We start from the raw sequence: 23,526 nt of genomic DNA, 5'->3' as shown, positions 1-23,526 counted from the left end.
AATGTTATGAGATCCATAGTTGCCTATGGGTATATTTCATTAACTATACCAACTAAATTTGTATCAGTTTTTCTTCAGGTTAAAATCTTTACTAGATTTGTATGTTCTCTGAAGAAAAATCTCTCAGCACTCAAAAAAGTATAAAGTAGCCTACACTTAATGCATACAGCTAAACGAATAGCCTTTCAAAGTATACTCTATATGATAGCGTTCGCAAACACAGGCGCTCGACATATGCACACTAGTTTAATCCTTGTCTAGCGTCTGCACTATTTTTAAGTTATGTCTTACTCATTTAAATTAGAGTTGTGAGTATCCTTTAACCCCCTCACACAAGCACTCATCCACGTATGCATCTATTTTTGTTGCCATCCTGAGTAGTTTGTTGTTGTTCCATCTCATCAGTTTCTTTTTTGTCTGTGAAACAATGAGCCAAGCCTGTGTTACCAACTTGTGGACAAACAAATTAGCATTTCCTAGCGTACAGTACGTGCGTACTATGCTGAGGATGAAATGTATGTAATGCGCAGTATACGCATACCATAGCGAATGTAAGAACTGAACTATAATTCTGGGCTTTAGGGTTAGAGGGTTTTCAAATACACAACCATAAGCAGTATTAATTGTGATACTTGCCTTGGCAAACATTATTAATGCGGTGTATCTTGGTGACTCCCCTGTAAAGGCTGGATGTCTCCCCCTCATATGTATATGACGGTACATTCCTCCCTGAATTCTTTCCTGAATTAGTGGTTTTAAAAGCAGTTATTTGCTTCTATTGGGTCATCAGGGAGTTAGTAAGTCAAGTGGTTTGGTCTGTGTGTGTGTGTAAAGGCACCATTTGTATTATCTCATCCAAACAGCATTATTGTTCCTCATTTCCTGTTACTCTGATGTGGTCTGAACTGTGTGAAGAGTGTTTCCTAAAATCAACCTGGTGGACTCATGACTTTCGGGCACCCTTAAAAGATTAGCTTACATATTGTTCTTCCACCTGGGCAGTTATGATTAGCTTTTCATCCTGGTCTGTTTATATGGGAAATTACAGAATGGAGGTAATGACATGCATAAGGTGTGATGCAGGTGTGGGAATGTACGTCCTCTTGTGTTGTGAAACTTTTCCTGACGGATCACTTTAAGCTCACAGTACACACACACACACACACACACACACACACACACACACACACACACACACACACACACACACACACACACACATATCCAGTCACTACATTCCACTGTGCATATCTCACCAAGGGCCCCAACTGCTTTTAATCATGTTGGTCACGAGGCGGCCCAGCTGCTTTAGTTTTGGGTGGGACAGCGGAGGAAGGGGGGGGGGGGACCCTAAACTCTAATAGCGAACATATTTCTCTAGGCCCGGCCCTCTTCTCCTTATGACTTCACCCTCCGCTGAGATCAGGCCTGAGGACTGTCAAGAAATGGAGAGTTTGGCTCAGACAGGTCTGTTTTTTTGCTTAGACCACTCTCAGTTCAGTATTGAGAACTCTTTAGGTCATTGAGGTGATGATGATATTTCACTGTTATGATGATAATGGGTGTCTTTTAATGGGTGTCTTCTTCCATCAATGCAAACAACATAACAATCCATAGATGTTGCCATAAATGTCAGAGTGTCATTTTCTATGGTCATTTTCTTAATGTCATGTTAGCAACAGAGTGGACAGCCTCCTCTGCAAGAGATTTGCCTCTAGCAAACTACCCCTACACTGTCCTGCACGGTGTGATAGTCTGAAAAGCAATCAAATAGGCATAGGCATTTTTTTCAATTTCATTTCAGTACTCGGTAGGTACTGTACTCTTGGGGATATTTATATCATTGATCTCAGGCATCACTTCCGAAGCCACAGTTTCACTTTAGTACTTTAGTCTGGACCACATGCTGACCCAATGCTAACCAGTCAAGATACTGCCTAAAATCTGAAAAAAATAAAGATTTTTTAGTCATACAATCATTGGATATGTGACTGCATCAAGCCACCCACAATAAGAAACGAGGCCTCTATTTTTCTGTATGTTACGCACACATTGAAATGTCTTTGGTCTGAAATTTCACTACCCCCACAAAGCGTTTGAAAAATTACTTGCCACTGCAAGACTCTTGGTCTGTTTAAAGAGGCCCTCAAAGAGACCAAAGTTCACATTTAAGTTCAAGTCCATAATGCTACTGCATGTGATGGAAGAATTGTACAAGAATTCTCTCAATAGGCATGGATGACTGCCTTTAGCTCTCCCTTTTGCGCCAAAGCAAGACATGCTTTCTGCTGAACAGGCTCCACAATCCAACCATCATGTCATAGAGGGGGTTTGACATATTGTCCATGATGTTCAGCAGTTTGGACATCATTCTTCTCTCAGAAACAAACTCTGGAGGTTCCAGATCCACTCAAATGACAGAATCTACCTTCCTGGTGAGTTTATTTAGCCGGTTGGCATCTCCAAGTACACCAGCACACTAAAGTATAAACTGAACAGACTGAAAGAACAAGCAAAGTATTTTGCAAAATACATTGATGGATCTGAGCCTTCTCAAGAAAATAAATCTGCTACTGCCCTTTTGTAGATTGTCATTGTAGGTTTTTCTTTATTATGTAATTTCCTGAGTTGCTCATACAGGACTCTGGAGTTGTTTTTCACAGTGTAAGCTTGGGCAGTGTTTTGCAGGTTACCTGGTTACTGTAGTTGAACCATTTGAGTCTTTGTGTTTGGCCTCTTCTGAGGGCTTATGTTACACATAGAGCAACATACTCTGTCTATATCAGGATTTCATCATGGAACCTTCGGATAAATTCCAGTTCCTTTTAAAAGGCTTAAAGGATTGATTTATTTTTTTAAAGCCTCAAACTTTAGGGCACATGCTTGCTGCCAAGCTCAGGGGGAGGCTGGAGATGAGATTTTAGGGAGCTATATTTTAGTGTGGAAGATTTGCTGCTAAATGTCCTGTCTTTATTCAGTTACTGTACCTTCACTTTTAATATGTAGTTCAGACACAAATGTACAGCATGATCTACACTCACTGACAACGAGCCATACTCCCTGTTCCCACCAACAGACTTCATACATCAGGACAGTGCATCACCATGGTCCTTGAGCTGTGTCGATCTGTTCCTATTAGACAGTTTGTCCACAGCGGCTCGTCTCATCTTTGGCCCTGTCTCAAATGACGTACTTAATGTGGACATGGATTTAAAAAATGTAGAAGGGTGATCATGAGTGCCCCCTTTATGGGAGCTGTTCATCCTTGATTAATCCTTTTGCCAAGCCTTTTCTGGTATGGACTCCCCAGGACCACTATCTGACAGCCTATCTGGCATGTCACCAAAGTGTTGGCTCAGACAAGGATCACAGGGCAGAGGGCAGCATTTGGGCCGAGTCTTTTCAAAATCTTACATTTTTTACAATGATCTAATCCATAAACTCTGACCTCTAACATCTTTTTAAATGCCTTTAAACAAGACAATTATGTAGCTAAATGCACCTGCAAACTAATAGACAGTAATTAATTAATTTGTTCTTATGTCATGAGAGTTTCACTTGTTTCTCCATCTTACTTTGTTCCACTACTAGCCCTATTTGGCAAACTTCTTCATAACTATCTTAACATTGATAAAAAATACAGACCAACTGATCTGTGTCCAATGGCTTTGCCCGGTTGCCCACACTTATTCACTCTTGCCTGAGTCCAGATTAAAGGCTGATTCTTAATCAGTCACTCAAGCTTAACAAACCCCCCACCTAGGCTGATGGTGGTCTTAGCTGGTGGGGCCATCTGGCCGTCAATCTGGGACTGCTCCTGAACCAAGAGTTGTCCTCGCCTTAGTTAGTCTACCCCAAAATAAGATGACTCTCATTGGACAGAGCAGAGAGTTTGTGCTTGGGTCAACTGTCCCCATAATTCAAACAGCTAAATAAACATACTAAACAGTGTTTTATTAAAAATGGGAAAAGATGTCAATGCCATCTCAAAATGGCCAAATATTAGCGCACAAATTCATCTAACCAATATATTGGTCTTTCGTGTGTAGACAAAAGAATTCTGTTTCTAATACAATACAAACCACTATGGAATGATATTCCGGACATTATTCAAAAGGAATTGCAAATTGTATTTGCAATTGCGTTTTCAATTTGTGGACGCATAAAATGTGACATAATCCAAACGCAAATGCAAATCGCGCATTACCGTTTGCATTTTCGTTTAAGCGAACGCACAGTGACTGCCAAATTTAAAATGGAAATGCAAAGTCCGTTTGCAACTGTGTTTCCCATATCTTACGAGTCTTGACCCTGTCATATTTAAATAGCAATTTCAATTACCACGTCTGCTTTTTCACTTTCTCAGCGTCGCGTATGTAGCCAGCCAAAACTCAAATGGAATCGCAATCCCTAGTATTTCCATTTCCGATGCCTTACACGGAAACCTGTCAATCAGTGTCAAGGGTGGGATTATGCTATGGGGCGTGTTCGTGTTGGGACGTGACGTCACTCACAGTCGACCGTCAAGAGGTGATGCCCTGAACAGACGCCGATTTATTTTAAACAATGGAAGTAGTTCCATTCCATAAACCACCTCGTTGTTTTTCGGCTAAATGCATGTGCCAAACATCACTCTACTACACAACTGAAGGAGATTGATGATGCTCCTGTGGTGCCCAAAGAACTGGATTTAACAAGATCAGCCTGTGTGAGAGGTTGAGATCCTAAAGTAAGCTTTGTTGATTCTGGTCCCTACTGGGGATTGACTGATTGATCGATTCATCTGGCTTGATTAAGTCTTGGTTATCTCCAGACTGCCAAGTGTCAGGCAAAGTGCAGGTTTGCCATAAATAGATGATATATTTGACAGCAGTAGATGAATGAAATATTGATTAAATGCCAAAGCTAAGAAAATTAAGTTATGCGGAAGCAATGGTTTTCCACAAGCAAAAACAGAAAATGAGAGAGAAACTTCCTTGCAACAGAGATTTTATCTTAAGTGTAATAGTACCCAGGTGAGTAATGTTTTCAGCCAGCGTGTGACCCCCTCTTTCAACATACGCAGTCCTACTCTCATTAGACATTCTCTGCAATTTTAAATGCCTCTTGTTTTATTACACAACACCATTACTGTTTCAAAAGAGAAATAAAGGAACAGAACATGTTACATCAAATCCAGCAAACACATTTGTCAAGAAGACACATGCTAACATACAATCATTTGAATGATGCTTGGAAAGAGGTTCTGTGCTTAAAAGAGGTTGTGAAACTATAATTTTATGTGAAATCATTCAATAATCTATAACTATAATCTATAACATGATTCTATGGTGTTGTGTGAGTCTACCCCAGCAGCAGAGCTCATGGTGAAGGGTTTTCTAAAGATGTAGAGCTTCTGGGATGGAGATGTGGAGGGTTTAATGGCCTGTTCTAAGCTTCATATGGCCCTGGTCCTGATTGCATAAGCAGAACTTAAAAACAAATCAGGAACAGCACCACAGAGAGACCCTGTGTTTTGACAAACGCTACATATGTCTGCAGACCTTTTTGAGCAATGTGAAACCATATTGAAATGTCAAAGTGGAAAAGAAAACTATGTTTATCCAGATTCCTTGTTCCTTGGTATTCCCCTTTCGAACATTAACACAGTGCTGTCACAGTGGTGGATTTCACCAAGAACTTACACAGGAATGTCCAGTCCGGCTCCTGAAGTCCTTTATCAGCATCCTGCGAAGTTTAGCTCCAACTTGCCCCAATATATCGGCTTGGAAGTTTCTAGTTACCCTGCAGACCTTGATTAGCTGGTTCAGTTGTGTTTTATTGGGGTTGGGGTTAAACTCTGCTGGATGGTGGCCCTTCAGGAGCAGAATTGGGCACCACTGAACTTGCATGCTTTTGTGTTCTGCCTCCTTAATAGCTCTGCTCGCGTACAATGCCCAGACGTCTATTTGATGTGTGTGTTTGCCTTTAAAGATGTGTTCCTGTTTTCAAAATTGCTATATAGAGCGTGACAGAATAGAACGTAGAGTTGGATATGGTGAACTATTTTTAAACATTAGAATTTAAAAAGTATCCAGCTGTATCATGTGGCAGATCACATGAGGTTCACTGTCTATACCCCTATTGGCCATCTAGGAGCAGATTTACTAAACAGGGCAAATTAGCGTGAGAGTGCAATTCCAAAACAGTGCCGATGGGAGTGGAAAGGTCTGCATGTGATCTACTGATGACCCGCAATTTAAAGAAGCCAGACGCAGTCAGATCATTTCCATAATGACCAACGCAATCTACCACGTTGCATCTGGTTTAAGATGTGCTTTTTTGGGGTGGTAAATAATGGCACAAACACCAGTACATTGACGAACGCAAACCTTAGTAAATCACCTTGCGTGATTCATTTAAATATTCTCCTCCCATAAATTTTGCGCCTGAAAGGAAACTCCTATAAATACATAATTATGCAATAAGGTCAGCTGCAAAAATAACTGTGTCCACGCCTTTTCAGCACTAATTTTTCACTGCGTGTCTTTAGTAAATCCTGACAGTAGTTTTTTTTTTATGCGGGTTTGCGCTGGTGCAAGCTGTTAGTAAATCTGGAACCTAGTCATTGCATATTTGCATAAAGTTAAACGCTTTTTTGTCAATAGTCTGGCACTCATATTGCCTCAAATTTTGTATTAATTCACTGTCAGTGTTATTTTTTTCCATCATCTTTGTCAACCAAGGATTCAGGGATTTATCATCATAAGTTTAATTTATCTAACATCCTAGTATTTCTCTTAAGTCTTCAGAAACTACTCCACCTTAAGGTCCATTTTTCCAGGCTTACGTCTTCTCACTGGCTCCACCTCTTTCTCCTCCCGAGTCTCCTGACCTGACCTCAACCCTATATTCGTGGTAGACTCCAGCCTCTGGCTTTCCACAAGGGATTCAGCTGAGAACAGACATTATGCAAAACGACTGATTACAGCACTACAACACAGCAGACAGTAAATCAAAGCAAATCCTGCTTGGGATCTCTCTACTCAATTCTGTAGGAATGCCTTGGAGGAGACAGTTGGGCATACAGCTCGTAAGGCCAGTGTTAGGACAGATGGGCTTGTTCAGAGATAGGATTTCCCCTACAGCCTCCTCCACTGTCCTTAGAGAATCCTGATATATTTTAGATCGGTGATATCACCCTTTTGTGGTCTCTAAGATCACAGGAACTCTCATATCTTCAGACCCAACAAGGAGGCAAGTGGAGAGCACAGGTGTTGGACATGTGCCTGATGATAAATGTGACAATGTTTATCATTTTTATTAGTTTAAAGGGTTTTATTAGTTTACTCAATTTTTTCTCCCGTGAAAGACAAAAGGATTTTCATACTGCAAAAGTTCCTCAAGCTATCTTCTATGTTCCACAGAAGAATGAGTCAGTTTTGGATTGACATGAGGGTTATAAAAGATGATAATTTTCATGTTGGCTGAAATCCCATTTATCCCTTTAAATTATTTTTCATGGAAAAACTTTTCTTCTGTCATTGCTCTCAAATCTCATTCTATTTTGTTTGACACTGTTGTTATTGATAACAAAAACTAAGACTGTTAAAATTTGAAATAAATTGAGATAAAGCTTAATAGAATATAAATATTTGGCAACTAATGAAATAAAATAGCTGAAAGACTTAAATTAAGGATAGAAATATACTAAAACGTAAACTAAAATAAAAAATACTAAAATAAATACTTACATAATAGCACTGGTTTGACATTAGTTACATTTAACACTGTTGGTTTCAGAAGAACATTGTAAGTGAATAATTTAAATTTCAGTCTGTTTCTCACACATAGATATCACATGGCTTTTCCCCCAGTATACCATATAAGTTAATTGTATGGAAAAATAGCCTGAATTAATAAATAAATAAAATATATATATTTTTACTGACATAAGTCAGGTAAGTAGGGTGAACTACTCGTTTAAAACCTCAGTATGACCGTGTGTGGAGATCTGCTACATTAGCAGTGTGAGAGGAGAGCGATACACACACCCATCAGCTGATGGAGGCGGAGACACAGTGTTCTTCCATGTGCCGGGGCCCTGAGCCTGTTAAAAAGAGGAAAACACCAGTTTCTATGCATGCTAATTTCACTCGCAGATGCTGTGGATAGTTCAAAACCACTCAATTTATGTGATCATGACTCCCCCTCTCTCTTGATTTCTTTTTCTTTCTTGTCTAAAACTCCCCCTCTAATTTATGACTCTGTGTTCAGCTTTAAGGGTGTGGGCCGCTGCTGTCATACTAACGGCTCCAGCAATCTTTAGAAGATCCTGTTTCCAGCAGTCAGGACTATCGTCCTGTAAACTGCACCAAAGCCCACAGCAACTGCTCGTAAAAACAACTGAACTGGCCAAAGTCTTGTTTTCTCCAGTATAACCCCAGCCACTTGGCTCTTTCGATATGAAGTCATCATGCTGGAAACTCTTTCCATCCAAATGTTGATGTCAACTGAGAGATCAACCAATGGCGAGAAAGACCCGAGCTCACACTCATACTGGATGCTCACGGGAGTCATATCGATCTGAATCTTTCATGTGCAGGCGGGGTATTTTTAGATTTAAGCATGTCTTTCAAAGCACTAATGAATTTGGGATCCAGCTTGTGAATATTTCATCACTCACAGAAATAGACATCGGAGACGCAGTTGATAACATGCGTGACATGTCTCAGCTACGGTTGTGTGTGCGTGGTATTATCTGAGAACGCTCCATTCATATGTTGTGTTTTAATTCTACTAATAAAGTTCAGAAAGTCCAATGGCAAGTTCTAATGGCAGTTTCAGGCAAGTTTATGGTGGATTTCTGTTTCCTAAACAGCTGTGGGGGGTCTGTGCTATGTTGTTCAGCTCTCTAGTTAGTGTCTCTTACTGTTTCCTTTGAGTAAGATGGTTACACCACTGTCTTAACTGACCCTGGAAATGCATTTGGAAAATGAAATGTAATTTAGCTGAATTTAACTTTTAAAAGTAATTGTTGTGACTGTCTCTCAATGTTTACATCTGCAAGGCTATGAGTAGTGTGGTCATTTAAATGACAGAATTTTCATTTTCATTTTCATTTTCATTTTTTCTATTCCTTTATGTATCCTCATGTTGTTCCAAACCCACTGAACCCATTTTCAATTGAACACAAATAAATATTTTTTTTGCTGAATTGATCAAATTCTGTTTCATAAACGCCTTAAACATTTTTTTAGTCTTATTTTAGCATTATTTATATACTATTATAGTATTTATTAATATTTAAACTTTTATTTTTATTCATTTTAATTAAAATTTTTAAGTTCAAGTAATTTTGTTTTGTGCTTTTGTCATTTTTATGATTTTATTGATTATTTAATAAATATTTATTTTACTCTTCTAATATTTATTAGACTTTTTTTTTATTTCAGCTTTATATCAATTAATGAAAATTATTTTTAATAGTTTTACGTTTAGATGTCAATAATAGCACTGTTCTCAAAATATATTCTTTTATTTTCCACAGAAGAAAGAAAGTCACAGGTTTGAAACGGCATGAGAGGGAGTAGCCTAAATGACGACAATTTTCAGTTTGGGGTGAACTATCCCTTTAAATTTTGGATTTTTTCTCACACAAAGCTGTTGTATGACTTTAGAGAAAATTTGGAATACAGCACGATTCACATAGACCACCTTGATGGTGCCTTTTGGCCAATTTTGGAACTTGACAGGCTTATTCCCTGTTCAGTTTCATCGTATGGAAAAGAGCAGCTTGAACATTCAGCAAAATATCTATTTGTATTGAACGGAAGAAAGAGATTCATACAAGTTTGGCAGAACTTTAGGGTGAGTAATTTAAATGTAATAATTAAGTGATGTCAGAATATAGATTTTTGAGTGAATGCTCAGAGATATGTGTAAGTTGCTCTGGCCCTGCTGCTGTATGGCCCTGTTTGTGTGAGTTTTTTCCAGTGCTGCTGTACATTAAACACTGAGACCTCTTTCAGCCCACTGGAACGCTTGAATCATTAGACACACCACACATACCTTCACATGATCCTTATATTTCCAAATGTTTATGTCTCTGCCTGTTTGTGCATGAGTCAGGTAGTTGTATGAATGATAAATGTGTTTTGAGTGTCTAGACCTGAGTGTGTCTGAGTGTATGTTATCTGAATGCTGTCTTTGGAGTAGGAATTAGTGTTGTCACGATACCAAAATTATTGTTTCGATACCGATACCAAGTCAAGTATTGCGATTTCGATACTTTTTCGATACTTTTCCTGAAAAGGGAGAAACACTCTCAAATATCATTGCTGTGCTTTATTTTAAAACCGGGACAACATTCTAATCATATAACACACTAATAAATGAACATATGAACAGCAGATATATTAAACATTTGAACAAAATATGAAATATCAAAATATAAAAAAATACATTAGAGCAATGACATTCAAGGTAAAAAAAATGATAAATTTAGCAGCATTATCTCATTTATCATTAGAAACATAAGAGCTTTATCTTGATTCTGAACTTTGAATAAAAATATGAACAGCGATTATATTAAACAATGTTTAATATTGGTAACATATGATAAGCCTCATTGGTGATATATTTGACGTGGGAGAGAGAGTTGTGGAAGGCCTATACTTCATGTTAAACATAAATAACAGCAAAGACAACGTCGGCAGTGTTGACGGCAAAATAGGCTACAGAATAATTCGTTCTGTATTGAGAGGTGCAATATTTGAAAATCGATCATATTTTTTTTAAATTACATTTATATTTATGTCAAAACTTTCAAACATCAAAATGTCATTTATTAATATGTATTCGTGTCAAAATGACATGACATGACAAATGACATATTTTGCCTGGAAACGCTTCCAACACGCTTGCGTGTCACGTGAAAAATAGGCGTCGGTTCTATTTCTAGCATGCACACGTTTTCCGCGCGTCTCGAGCTGCGCCCAGACGCGTGTGTCACGCAGGCAGTTAACATGGGAGCCGAAATAAAAACGGACACGACACGCAGCCAGTGTGTCACCGGCCTTACAAATCTTGAACGCGGTCATTCTTAGAAGTATCGATACTAATAAATTAAGGAATCGTGACGTTTTTAATTTCCGATTTACTTTTGAAGTATCGGTGCACCGTGCAACAGAGCAAGGTAGGCAACGTACTTCCATATGTCACTCCTCGCGTCATCTTTTTCTACGAGTCGTGGGCCACTTGTGCTCGCACATGCAGCCATCTCGCTGTAGTGTTTTGTCACATGACACTGACAGCGGCAGGTTCTTTGCTGCGTGCGTCAGGAAAAAAACACAGACGTCCATAGGGAGGCGTTTTTTTTTTTTTTTGTATCGATACTGTTAAATTTAGGTATCGTGACGTTTTTCATTTCCGAGTATCGCGATACTTTTGAAGTATCAATACACCGTGCAACACTAGTAGGAATTCAAAACTTGAAATTACTGCACTATTTCAAATCTATATCACCCATAAATGCATATAGTTCTGCTAATGAACAATATTATGGTGGAAGAGTTAAAAATATATATTCTTTTTTTCCCACTGAAAAAAGAAAGCCATACAGGGTTAAAACGGCATGCACGTCAAAATAAGTGTACTTCTTTAAAGAACGACAAACGATTATTAAAACAATGATTTGAAATGTATTTTTAAAGTAAAACAATTACAAAAAAACTAAATAAAATTATTAATTATAAAACCATTGCATAAAATCAAATTTATTGTATTATATGGTTCCTAAGGAATGTTACGTATATGCACTGTATATGTTATTAATTTTCTCTTTTTTTGGTATTCCATTCACAGCCCTTTAATTTTTCATTGGTTTTGTTTGTCAGATTGGGTTCAATCCCTCAGGCAGAATCTGTCTGAATGCAAATATTCAGATTATCGCCACACTCTTCCTTTGTCACAAACATATTTTGCCTTCTTTTCTGCATGGGAGCAGCTGCTGTTAAACGCATGAAAGGGTGTGTGATTGACAGCAGCATTTGTCTGTAAGTGTCTGGGGACCCGTGGGGACAATGGCAGGGCCCTTCACTGAGCAATAGCTACGACACCTCAGACCCTGCACCCGCACCATCGGGCCCTGGGCCCTTTGTTGGTGTTCAATAGGGATCTAGGAATCTTCTCCGTATCTGTAGATCCAGGTGTAAAATAATAGTCCTTGTATAACGTAATGCTACTTCTAACTTTATTCTTAAAGTGGAATTCTAAAAATCTAAATAAATCGTAATATGGAATTTGGTATTTCGAATGGTATTTCGAAGTGCCCATTATCCTGATATATCGTATTACCGTATATTGGATACTGTCTACTTGTCCCACAGTTTGTAATTAAATAAAAATGTACTTAAGTGTTAAGAAACATAGTCATGAAAGTGTACTCTCTTTAAGTACACTTAAGTGGCCTTTTATTTTATTCCATAGACATAATGATTTTATACTATTTTTATACTTTATACTGTACAAACTGTATATTCTATCCCAGACCCCTAAACCTACCCATCACAGAAAACTTTATGCATTTTTTCATTTTCAAAAAACATTACTTTTCCTCAAGGGGATAAAAAATGTCCCCACAAGGACAAGGATTTTGGATATTGCCATCTTTGTGGGCACATTTTGTCCCCATAATGTAGGGTTTACCTAGTCTAGCGTAGCCAAACCTTCAGACTGACGGCCGAAGGTCTGGACTCTATCGAAGCTTTTCTTGACCAATCACAGTTTGTTTTGTTCACAGTTTGTTTTGTTTGTTGACTCACATGTTTAGGGGCGTGGCAATATAATATCAGCGTCCCTACAATAACAGACCGGCGTGCATCTAATAAATTATTCATTCAAGAACGTTGATCAAGTTTACTGCAACAATGGAGCCGCGAACTTCACATACTTTTGAAAATCCAGCGTTTAGTTGATCCTGGTAAGCGCTCGTTGTCACAGTTGTAAACACAATGGCTTTCTTCTTCCACGAGGGGCTTTGGCGTCACGCATTTGTTTCCAGGCGGACCGATAAAGAATGCGACGTGCACGTCTCTCGGACATCCTGTAGAATTCAACCAATCAGATTGCGGCTTCGAAACTCCTGAAGTGTTTTCAGAAAAGTGTGCCATATGCATAAGACGTTCAGCAAACGGTCCATGGGTGTGACGTCTGAGGCTGAGACTAGGGTTTACCAGGCCACACACACACACCAAAACTTCTCTAAAATGCGGTTGAAATGTGACTCACATTTGATGTAAAAAAAAAAACACATCATAGTGTTTTGTTTCATTACATGGTTTCCAGTGCAAGGAAATGTGTGCAAGGTTTTTTTTTTTTTTTTTTTTTTTTTTTTTTTTTTGGCCAAAACAATCTATAGGTGTGACTTACTGACTCTTCAACAGATTATGTTGATGTTTGGTCAGTAGACCAGAATTTTAGGATATTGTTTTCTTTCCGTCATGTGGACGGGGAAAACCAGTGTGACTAAACCTTCTCAGTTTAGTCATGCTCAGTGTTTAGGCTAACGTAACTTACCCAACACTTACCTAACTGACTGTTATTTGCCATATTTCAGCCACACAAACAGTTTAGAATGGCTTTTCTCATGAGCAGAAATGCCACAATATACCTCTACCCTTGGGAATGACTTTCCCACAACTGCCTACCTCGGAAATAAGTAATACGAGTCGCTATTACACATAATGGCCCGTCTGTTTGTGCTATCTCACTTCCTGCGCAGCATACTGGAGTGTGCCAGTGACACCAGTTCAGGAGGCAGGGATTTTTGGGTGAAGCTGGCATATTACTGAACTCCATATGGTAGGGGGTTATGAGGGGTCTCATGTGATTTTTCTTCCCGTAGCCTCCATTAAGGAAGCTTTTGTTACTGTAAGACATACCTCAGTGAGTCCAGATGCAGTCTGCCCGGATTAAATTTGCCCTCTCTATGAGTCTTAGGCCTCCTGAATAGAGCTTAATCTTTCCTCTGCCTCGCTCTGGTATGAATGCCTAGGGTTCCTCAGGCTCCTTTGTGGTCTTCTTGTGGCTCTAATCTCTCGCTGCCGATCCACTCCATCCCTTTTGTCTTGTTCCTTCTGTCACACAAATCCACCTTAATAATCGGCCAATAAATCTTAGGCACCAGGATTTGAATAAGTAAACCTCAATGGTTTGCAAAGATTTACTTGTATGTCTAAAGCTTCAGAGTTGTATTTAATTTAGCAAGAAATATGAATATGCTTTATACGTTAAATTATATGTTTTTGTAGTTATATATTTTTCCCCCTCATTATAGTAAGCTATAGGTAGGGCTGGGTATCGTTACATTTTTTTCGATATCGATACCTTTACTTTGATGCTGGTTCCTGAACTTTTTTCGATACCAATTTTATGAAATCCGTCCTAACAAGATTACATGACATATTACCTAAAAAAAACCTTTGGTGTTATTTTTTCATTTTGTTGACTTTTTTTACACACTCAAAGACTCATATAGGCCACTGGGTGGCGGAATATATGCCGCGCATAAAGCTTGTCGCAAAACACTGGAAAAAGTAGCCTAATGATTATGAATGTGTCAGGAAAAAATAGCAAGGAGACATTTTAATTGTTTAATCAACAAGTGTTTTCTGAGTAAGTGTTGGCTGAAAAGATGAAGTTGTTGTTGCTGACTCGTCATCTCTGCAGTATAGTGAACGTGTGCACCTATAGAGAGGAAATGCACCTTGGATTACATAATCAGAGCGTATTTGTTTTCTATTCGAATTGGTTCATTTAAAGTAGACATTTCAAGCTTTCTATATGCCTATTTCTCATGTCTGTGAGGTGAGTAGCCTATACGAGTTTCAGTTCATTTATGACGCACTCCAGTTCTTCTTGCAGTCGAAGACAGAGCAACTTTCTGCTCTTAAGACTTAAGTTTATTCCGTGCACTGTCAAGTGCTTCATCAGATTTGTCGTGTTGCCAGTCTTGGCAGCAATTATCTTGTCGCAAATATTGAATCGCACGCTGTTGGCATCGAGCCTGGTGAAATGTAGCCACACTTTTGATCTTTTCCACATCTTTTACATCTATGGGGGTTGGGATGCTTATACACTACACTACAGGGAATCTAATTGTGTTTTTTTTTTTCTGGAATTGTGATCTAAAATGTGATTTGACAAAATTTTTGTAAATATTGTTTTTACTTAGTAATTTTACATTTTTTATTTAATAATAACAACAATGCTACTACTACTTCTACAACTACTATTACTACTACTACTAATAATAATATAATTGAATAATATTATTAAATAAAAATGTACTTAAATACTAAAAAACTAAATAAGAAATGTTACTGTTATATTTCACTGTAAAATTGAGTATTTAATAAAAAGATAGTAATTGTAATTTTAATTTAAATTTTTTTATTTTATTTTTACATCAAAATTTATATTTGGACGAAAAAACGCATGTCCTGCAAACTGATCCACTCTGATCCACTGCAAACACTGGCAGATAATGAGCTGTTCATTTGTAAGAACACATTACCGTAACGAGGCGCTGAACATCTTTTTCACGCTGAAGCGCTGAGCATTCGCCGTTTTTTTACAGGTCGCCGATAGTTGAAGAATGTTCAACTTTGGGTAAAACGCAGCGCTCATCACTGTCACTGTCACAGTGGAGGAGGGGCGGGAATAATACCACACCGACCAACCGCCACATTCTACTTGTACAACATCATCAGATGACAACAAGCATAATAACGGAACAAAATTCAACAGAGCGCCTAGCGTTTTCAGCTGGCTAAAAATGCTTTGGTGGACACACGGCCTTACTGTGCCTATTTTTTTCACTTGTTGTCAATTGAGGTAAAGTAAACGGCATGTGTTTGTGTTTGGCTCTTGGTTCACAACTTGCAGAACGTCCAAATCCACAATCTGGCTCACTTTTTCCCCTTAGGACGCCCTCTTTAGCACTAATTTGGTTTTTAGTTTACCTAGCAATAAAGGGGAAAAACCCCAAACAATGCTCTTGCTCTGCCATGGTTACAGCATGTTCTGCTTGGCCTGGAGTTTGCTAATGCATTTACCCACAATCCCCTGGCAAAGCTGCCCTCAGCTGTGACATGAGGGTGTTAAGAGACCACAGTCAGACAAAAAAGTGTGAAACCCTGTTACTTAAAAAGTACTGTGGTGGTACATTAATGATGCTACTTTTTTAGTTTGTGCCCACTGCCACGTTCAGCTGATCAGAAAAGCCATTCCTACGGCTGCCAAAAGTTCATGGATATGGCTCTAGTTCATTTTGTAATGTTACACTACTGTCTTTTATATGTTTTCAGAACGTAGTTGAGAAAGTCTGCTACTGGTTTATAAAGGTAGCAGGCAGACAATAGCTCAGAGGGATGTTTAAACTGCTGTTAATTTTACAGGCTGTGATTTTGTGGTAAGAACGCTCACCTGCTACAGGAAGAGTTTTAATGAAACACTGCTGTCTGAGGATGATCTAGTTCAGAGCTGTCAGCTGCTCTGCCGTAACCTCTACTTTCAAATTGGCTTGGTTTTGTGCTACTAGCATCTATTACAGAAGACATCAAGTTGTTAACACTTTATTTCGAGAGTCCACTTTAGACATTCTCCTAACTATAGGGAACTTTGCAACTACATGTCAACTAGCTGCCATTCGAGTATTAGTATACTATCTGCTAACTCTTTATTGTGTTAGTCCCCCAACAGACATTTCTACTGACTATAAGTAACTTTGTAAGTTCATGTAGTTCTACTAACCCTAACCCTAACCTAACAGTCTACTAATACTCTTGATAGTTAGTTGACATGTAGTTGCAAAGTTACTTATAGTTAGTAGAATGTCTATCGAATTAAAGTGTAAACCAGTAGTTTTATTTTAACAGAGAACACTTTTTTTTCTGGAACATAGTGCACAAGTCGTATGGGAAACTTTCATGGTGTTTTTTTGGTGTTGTACACTCCCTGGTCACTGTGTGCTTTGTATGTAAAAGAGCAGCATTTACCTTCTGCTAAACATCTTCTTCTCCATACAGAAGAAAAAAGGCAAAGGGGTGTGGAACGACGCTGTCAATACGCTGAAAGGTCAACAGGTCTATTGAAGTGACACACCTGTGATGCCACAAGGCTTTAACACTCTGGATTTCAAAAGATGCTCAGTGTATTGTGGTTTGTTTGAAGTGCATGCTTGTGAACCTTTGAAATAGTGTGCAAACATGCTTTTATCCTTTTAATTGTTGAAATACACCAGATATCACTGACCCCCCCAGCCAGGTTTGGTTAGCTTTGGTGGCCTTCCGATTAGGCCTACCATATTTGATGTGGTATTCATTTGTGTTTTGAAGATGAACGAAAGGGTTGGCATGAGGGTGTGTAAAATGATGACATAATTAAAAATTTTGGGTGAACTATCCCTTTTAATTGAATGATCTAAAATCAATTTTGGGCCGTCCCAGACAAAAGATGACCAATCGTGGCGATTTCTGTGGTCGTGGCTCCTAAACGGTGGTCCAACGTCGTACAGTGAGAGAGGTTCGTTGTCCCGGTCTTGCGACCTTAGATAGCCTGCGATAATTTTCTGACAGTGTCCGAAATATAGCATGATCTTCTCACAGTGTGTTTGCTGCTACGACCTACGTCTACTTACTTGCCATTAAAAATGCAACATGAAATGGTGTATTGATCGACGCGACATGGTGCTAAAACTTAGCTTCATTTGCACAAGTTGGCCTCTTGGCTAGGGAAACTAGCCATGATGACCGTGTCCATATTCTCCTCTTTTGCTTCGTTTTGCTCCTCTTTTGCTCCCCTTTTTTCAGCGCACCTAAAAACCACAATTGCCAAAGTGCGATTAATCTTGCTCTATTTGTTTACCACTAGCGCATGCTGATGATGCTTTATTCTTCTATACTAACTTGCGTTGTAGCCTTGTGTCATCATCATAGTCTACATGCATGTTGTACCCACGTTTATTAGATCCATGTCGCACAGATTGATTTGTAATGATCTTATAGGATTGCCAAAATCGCACTCTGTAGCAGGCATTAAACACGTTTAATATTTCAAATGTAAAACAAATGAAATCCACTTGATTACGTATTTTCTCTGAAGAAGAAGACTTTCTGTAGCTGATGGAATGGAAATATACAGTTGCCCTAAAAAGCTTTAGTTATGTTCACACAGGACTGACTGTTTATCTTGTAAGTGATAAAATCAGATTATTGTTTCTATTTTTTTAAAGTAGTTTAAACCCGTACATGATTTTTTTTTTTTTTTTTTTTTTACTTTAAATCTTAAAATGAAATGCCTTCAGTTTAATATTTTAGTTACACAATGTAACAGCATTCATGCATTGTTAAACTTAGGGCCACTGTATCTCTTATTACATCACATGAAGGTAAGAGTCTAACACGGTGTGATGGCCTGTTTGTTTCCATGGCAGCAGGGTGTTGCCCCCTCCTTACTTATATGAAATAACCTCCATTAAAATACACTGTATGACTTCAGCCAGCTGGAATATGTTTTTATTTGAGGATTTCTTATGATGTGTCATAAATGACAGGAACTTTCACTCGTCCAAATCTGTTCTTAGAGTATTCGTAGCGTCACCCACATTAAAATGCATTATGAACTATGGCCGCTTTCTTTTTAGACACGTTGTTGAACTGTTTTTTCTTTTTTTTCTTTTTTTTTATGTGGAGCGAAACCCATTGGGAATGAACACCAGCCAATACCGTAGCATGCCTTCTTTTTTGGGTTGGTATATTCAGCAGGGATCACACAGTGTCCCCTTTGAGTTCAGTCTCACCATGATCCTCATAAACAAGGATGCCTCAGATGGCTGGACGGGTTATTTTTGTGATATGTTTTCCAAACGCAATAGTGTGAGTGAGCGCTTGTGTGTGTCTAAAGGAATGTGTGTGGTAATGAGATGCCATGCCAGTGTAGAGGAATGAAGATGAGCATGCCATCATTGGTTTCCTGTTTTCACATTTCTGAAAGCTCTCTGTGTATCTCGCAAAAAATAGCCCGGGACATGCTTGTGGGATATGGAAAGTGTTTGTGCATGAGATTTAAGGAGTGAATTATTGATTCTCAGAGGAAGTGCAGCTTTATATAGATGTTTTGTTTGTGATTTTGGTTTTTATGTTGGGATGCTGAGATGCTTTAGGTCTATCAGTGCACTTTTTGGTGTTCTATCTCACCAGGACCGGTCACTGTTTTGAGCAGGTCTTAAAATAAAGCAGCTGTGAGCGTCTACTGCAGGTCTGTGTGCTGGTGGTCACATGAGTTGTTCTCATGCCACTGTGTGCTCATATTTCATAACACTAAAGGAGATGATGAACTGAGAGATGCTCTACTACTGTTTTAGACATGATCCTGTGGTTTGTAGAAAAGCAGGCTCTGATTTAAAGGGATAGTTCGCCCCCAAAAGTGAAATGTGGTTATCATTTACTCACCCATACGTCATTCCAAATGGCATTGGTATTGAAAGTCCATTCCATGTTTTTTTTCCCTCGCAGCAGAAGGGGAAGGGGAGCGCTCTCATTTACATAGAGAAACCACTTTCCCAACCTTTAGTTTTTTACATAATTTACATGAACATACAGCTATATTACACCCTAAAGGAAAGGTACTATACAAAAATATTGCATATTTACTACCATAATAAGTGCTCTTTAATTTAGTGTTTCATAACCACTTTTTACTTTCTATCTCAGTGGTTCCAAACCCTGGTCCTTGAGTACCTATAATTGCACCTGTATGATTCTGCTGTGGGCGCCATCTTCTGGCATTAAGCAGAAATTCATTCATTGCGACCCTCACAGTGCATTATAGGTAGGCAGGTCCATTGTGGTTTTGGACTCCACTACAAAATAGCTGTCCTTTTTAAATAGTGGCTATTTCGTACGCAGTCTTTGTTTCCTTAAACATACACACCTGATTCAACTTATCAGCTCATTAGTAGAGACCCCAAAATAAATGGGGTTTGCACCAAAACCTGAAATGGGTTTCAGATATGAGAGACATTCAAAATGTACACAGTTGGGGGGTACTCAGGGTTGGGAACCAGTGACCCTTACAGGTTTGATATCCTAATGTGATATTCGAGATAACTGCTGTACTTATGATGGTGGCATGGCACGCTTTATTTATAAGCTTAAGACGATTGAAACAGTGTGAATAAAAATTCCTTATTTCTTTGATTATAAACATCTAGCTTCACAGTCTTTGTGTTTGTATCAAATGCTCTTCCAAAGAAGAGCCATTCCAGCTTAGGTGGATTTATCGCTCATGGCAACAGCATGTTATCTTAGCATAGCATCAAAAGACAACAATTTGTGCCATTAATGTCATGTTTTTCTTCCAAAGCCACTATATAACTTAAGTCGAGTGTTTAAAATAACCACCTTCTGTGATCTTATGTGGCGTCTTATCATGAAATGATGCAAAAAAAATATTAATTTATAGTATTCTCTACAATAATAAAGTCTATGCCGATCATCTATATTGTTAATTCTTATGAAAATTCCCGAGGTAGCTTGAAGAATACAGATTTATATTGTCTCAATTGTGTGTTTATTGTCACGTTTATAGAGTCAAAACGTTTCTATCTGCATGTTGTTCAGCTGCAGTGAAAGCTGGATAACTCTGTCCATATTAGGGATTTCATAGAATGTCATAACATTTACTTCTATGGCCCTGTCTCAAATGGCACTCTTCATATGCACTTATGGTCTTGTCTTGTCAAGTTAAGTCACATTTATTTATATAGCACTTTTTACAGTACAGATTGTTTCAAAGCAGATTTACAGAAATAACAGGAAAATAATGCAAAAAAGTTTGTTTCCAGAAGAAAATAGCATCACAGTTCAGCTTAAGTAAGTTCAGTGATGTTTCATTTTTGTTTTTAAAAAAGTTATTCATTTAGTTTATTCATATATATATATATATATATATATATATATATATATATATATATATATATATATATACTGCTCTGGAGTAAACCGTGATGTCATCGTCCAGCTCAGTTCAGTTCTTGTATAATAGTGTCAATGCAGGCAGATCAATATTATTGTTGAATATTAAATTAAATGTTAAATTTAATGTCCCCAACTAAGCAAGCCAAGCCAATGGCAACAAAGGTGGAAAAAGGCGACAGTGGCGAGGAACCAAAACTCCATCAGGTAGCAGAATGGAGAAAAAAACCTTTGGAGAACCCAGGCTCAGTCTGGGGGCCAGTTTTTCTCTGGCCAGTGAACGAACAGTGTATGATTATGATTCAGGCAGCATTATAGGTCAGAAGTCATTCTTGTGGACAATGGCTGCCACATGTGCGTGTCTGTTAAGTCCATGAGACCGTAGGGTGTCCCATTTGTCATTTTAGTTGTCAGAAGGATACTCGTGAGTTGCATGGGATCATTAGCTATGTGACAATTTATCATATTTTTTAAAAAGCCTGATGCTGGTTACGATTCACTGCCTTTATATGGACAAGTGCGAGTGGGACTGGAGTGCCGCTGTCCTGCAGAGTTTAGCTCTAACTCTGAAAAAAACTCACCTGCTAGTAGCTTTAGTGATCCTAAAGACATTGATTAGCTTGTTAAGGTGTGTTTGATTAGGGTTGGAGCTAAACTCTGCAGGACAGTATCACTCCAGGACTGACGTTGCCTATCCCTGGCATACGGCATTACAACAACTACAGGGTGAGTAAATGATGACTTAATTTTCCTTTTTGGGTGAACTATTCCTTTAAGGCCCTTTTAGATGACTAACCATAATTTTGAGGAATATTAATAGTAATGCATTGCTAGCCTTAGCATACATCACTAGTAAATGGTCTTTCCATTGTGATTTAATTTATGTCTACATGGTGCATGAAACTCTTACTTCAAGAGACGTTTGAGATGGGCAGTAGAGTAGCTTTGCAGTGAGCAATGAAGAACAAACAAATAAGGGACATGTAAAATGAGAAGAGAAAGCCATCTCGTCCAGTGCAGGCAGATGTGTTGCACTCTGACGGTCTCTTTCCCTGCTTCACTCTCTCCCCGACATGCTCCGTGTCTCAATGGAAACCTCATGCATGTGCACTCTGCCTTCCTAGTCTGAATGAGAGAGCGAGAGAGAGAGGGAGGGAGGGATCGCGAAGAACAAGAAAGAATCACATCATCAGAAGATCAGCAGAGGAAAGCAGCAATAGCAAGGACCAGCAGGCTTTGCCATGCTCACTCAGAGGAATGGGGCGTGTACCGGCTGCGTTCTGCCCGGGAAGGACGGCTCAGATCAAATGGATGTGGCAGGGTGTACCTGTGCCTGGGATTGTCTGACAGGGGTGGACGGCTGTTTATCGGACACTTCCTGCCTTTGGTTCCAGCTCCTGGCCAGGGCATACTGGGGGGACGTGGAACTGGGGCTCCGGGAGGCCCAGAAGGATGTCTCTTGGCGCAGATTGAAGAAGACAACTCCGAGGAACTGCATGCGGGCTTGGGTAAGGTTCTCGGGATCTGCTGTAGGTTAAGAGCAGCAGAACTAAAAAGGAGAAGATGGGTTCATAGTGACAGTCTGGTCCTGCATATAAGGGATGGAGGGCTTCCACATAGACAGAGGCTCCCAGCGGTGTATTGAGTTACGCAGGGCTGAGGGGGGCAAGGAGATGGCTCTCAGGAATGCTTTGTTCGTCATTCACATCCAGGGTGGTTGGTTAGGTCTCCTACATTGAGCCAACATGTAACATATTTTTCACAGCAAGACAACTGTGTGTGTACGTGCCCTGGTTTCACGTTTCAGTTATTGTTCCTATGTAAGCAACGGTCCCAAAAGAGGAACCTTGGGATTGAACAGACTTTTGATTGGGTACTTGCTCACGTTTTTAAACCCAAACCCTGTGGATGATGGTTTCATCTAGATAACAGAGTTGTGATTGAGTTGTTTCTATGTTTTTATCTTTGGAAAAGTGTGTGTTCAAGAAAGAGAGACGTTTATGTGTTCACAGTGAGCTCCGCTGTGGCTCAAGAGTGACTCACGCTTACCATAACTACAGGACACACATGAATATTTGTGTATTTCGTCATGACAGCATTTAGCAAGAAAATGTTATTGCTTAGAGGTTGCTCTATTATAGCTGAGGAAACTTCCATAAAATGGATTTATTTATTTTTTCATTTAACTATTAGCTTTGTCTCAGATGTTTCTCCTTACATTTCATTAGAGAAAAGGAAATAGACACAGTTGAGACAGTTGTTGACAGTAGAGGAATAAAGCTATACAATGAATGTGGATAGTATACCTCAAATTATTTGGTCTTTGAAGAATTTGATGAGAAAAGTTTGGGTTCATTGTGAGATTAGATTTCGGTATCTTGTCAAATATGATTTTGAGACCTTGTTGAGATATCCTATGAATATCAGATTGCTGTGGTCTTTTTCTCAACAACAAAAAACTTTTTGGCAAAAGTCTCAATTTCATCCTATTGTTTTCTAGACGAACAAA

At 38.9% G+C, this 23,526-nt stretch overlaps 1 protein-coding gene across 4 annotated transcripts in view; it reads left to right on the top strand.

Moving 5' to 3' along the window:
- The window catches only part of arhgap21a (Rho GTPase activating protein 21a), a gene marked incomplete at its 5' end in the record, with an annotated part of 101,973 nt that overhangs the window by 25,278 nt on the left and 53,169 nt on the right, over positions 1-23,526 (top strand). Inside the window, one exon of one of the 4 annotated variants that reach the window (XM_084103457.1) lies at positions 22,259-22,525. The exons of the other annotated variants lie outside the window; for them this stretch is intronic. Coding sequence (XP_083959583.1) covers positions 22,259-22,525 — 267 coding nt within the window. Of the gene's footprint in view, positions 1-22,258; positions 22,526-23,526 lie in introns of those variants that run through there. 4 annotated transcript variants of the gene reach the window in all.

The sequence above is a fragment of the Abramis brama genome (genome assembly GCF_963993115.1).
Source record: "Abramis brama genome assembly, chromosome: 24".
Taxonomy (NCBI): Eukaryota; Metazoa; Chordata; class Actinopteri; order Cypriniformes; family Leuciscidae; genus Abramis; species Abramis brama.
Note: the sequence above shows the minus strand (reverse complement) of the source record. Positions and strands in the feature narration are given on the sequence as shown.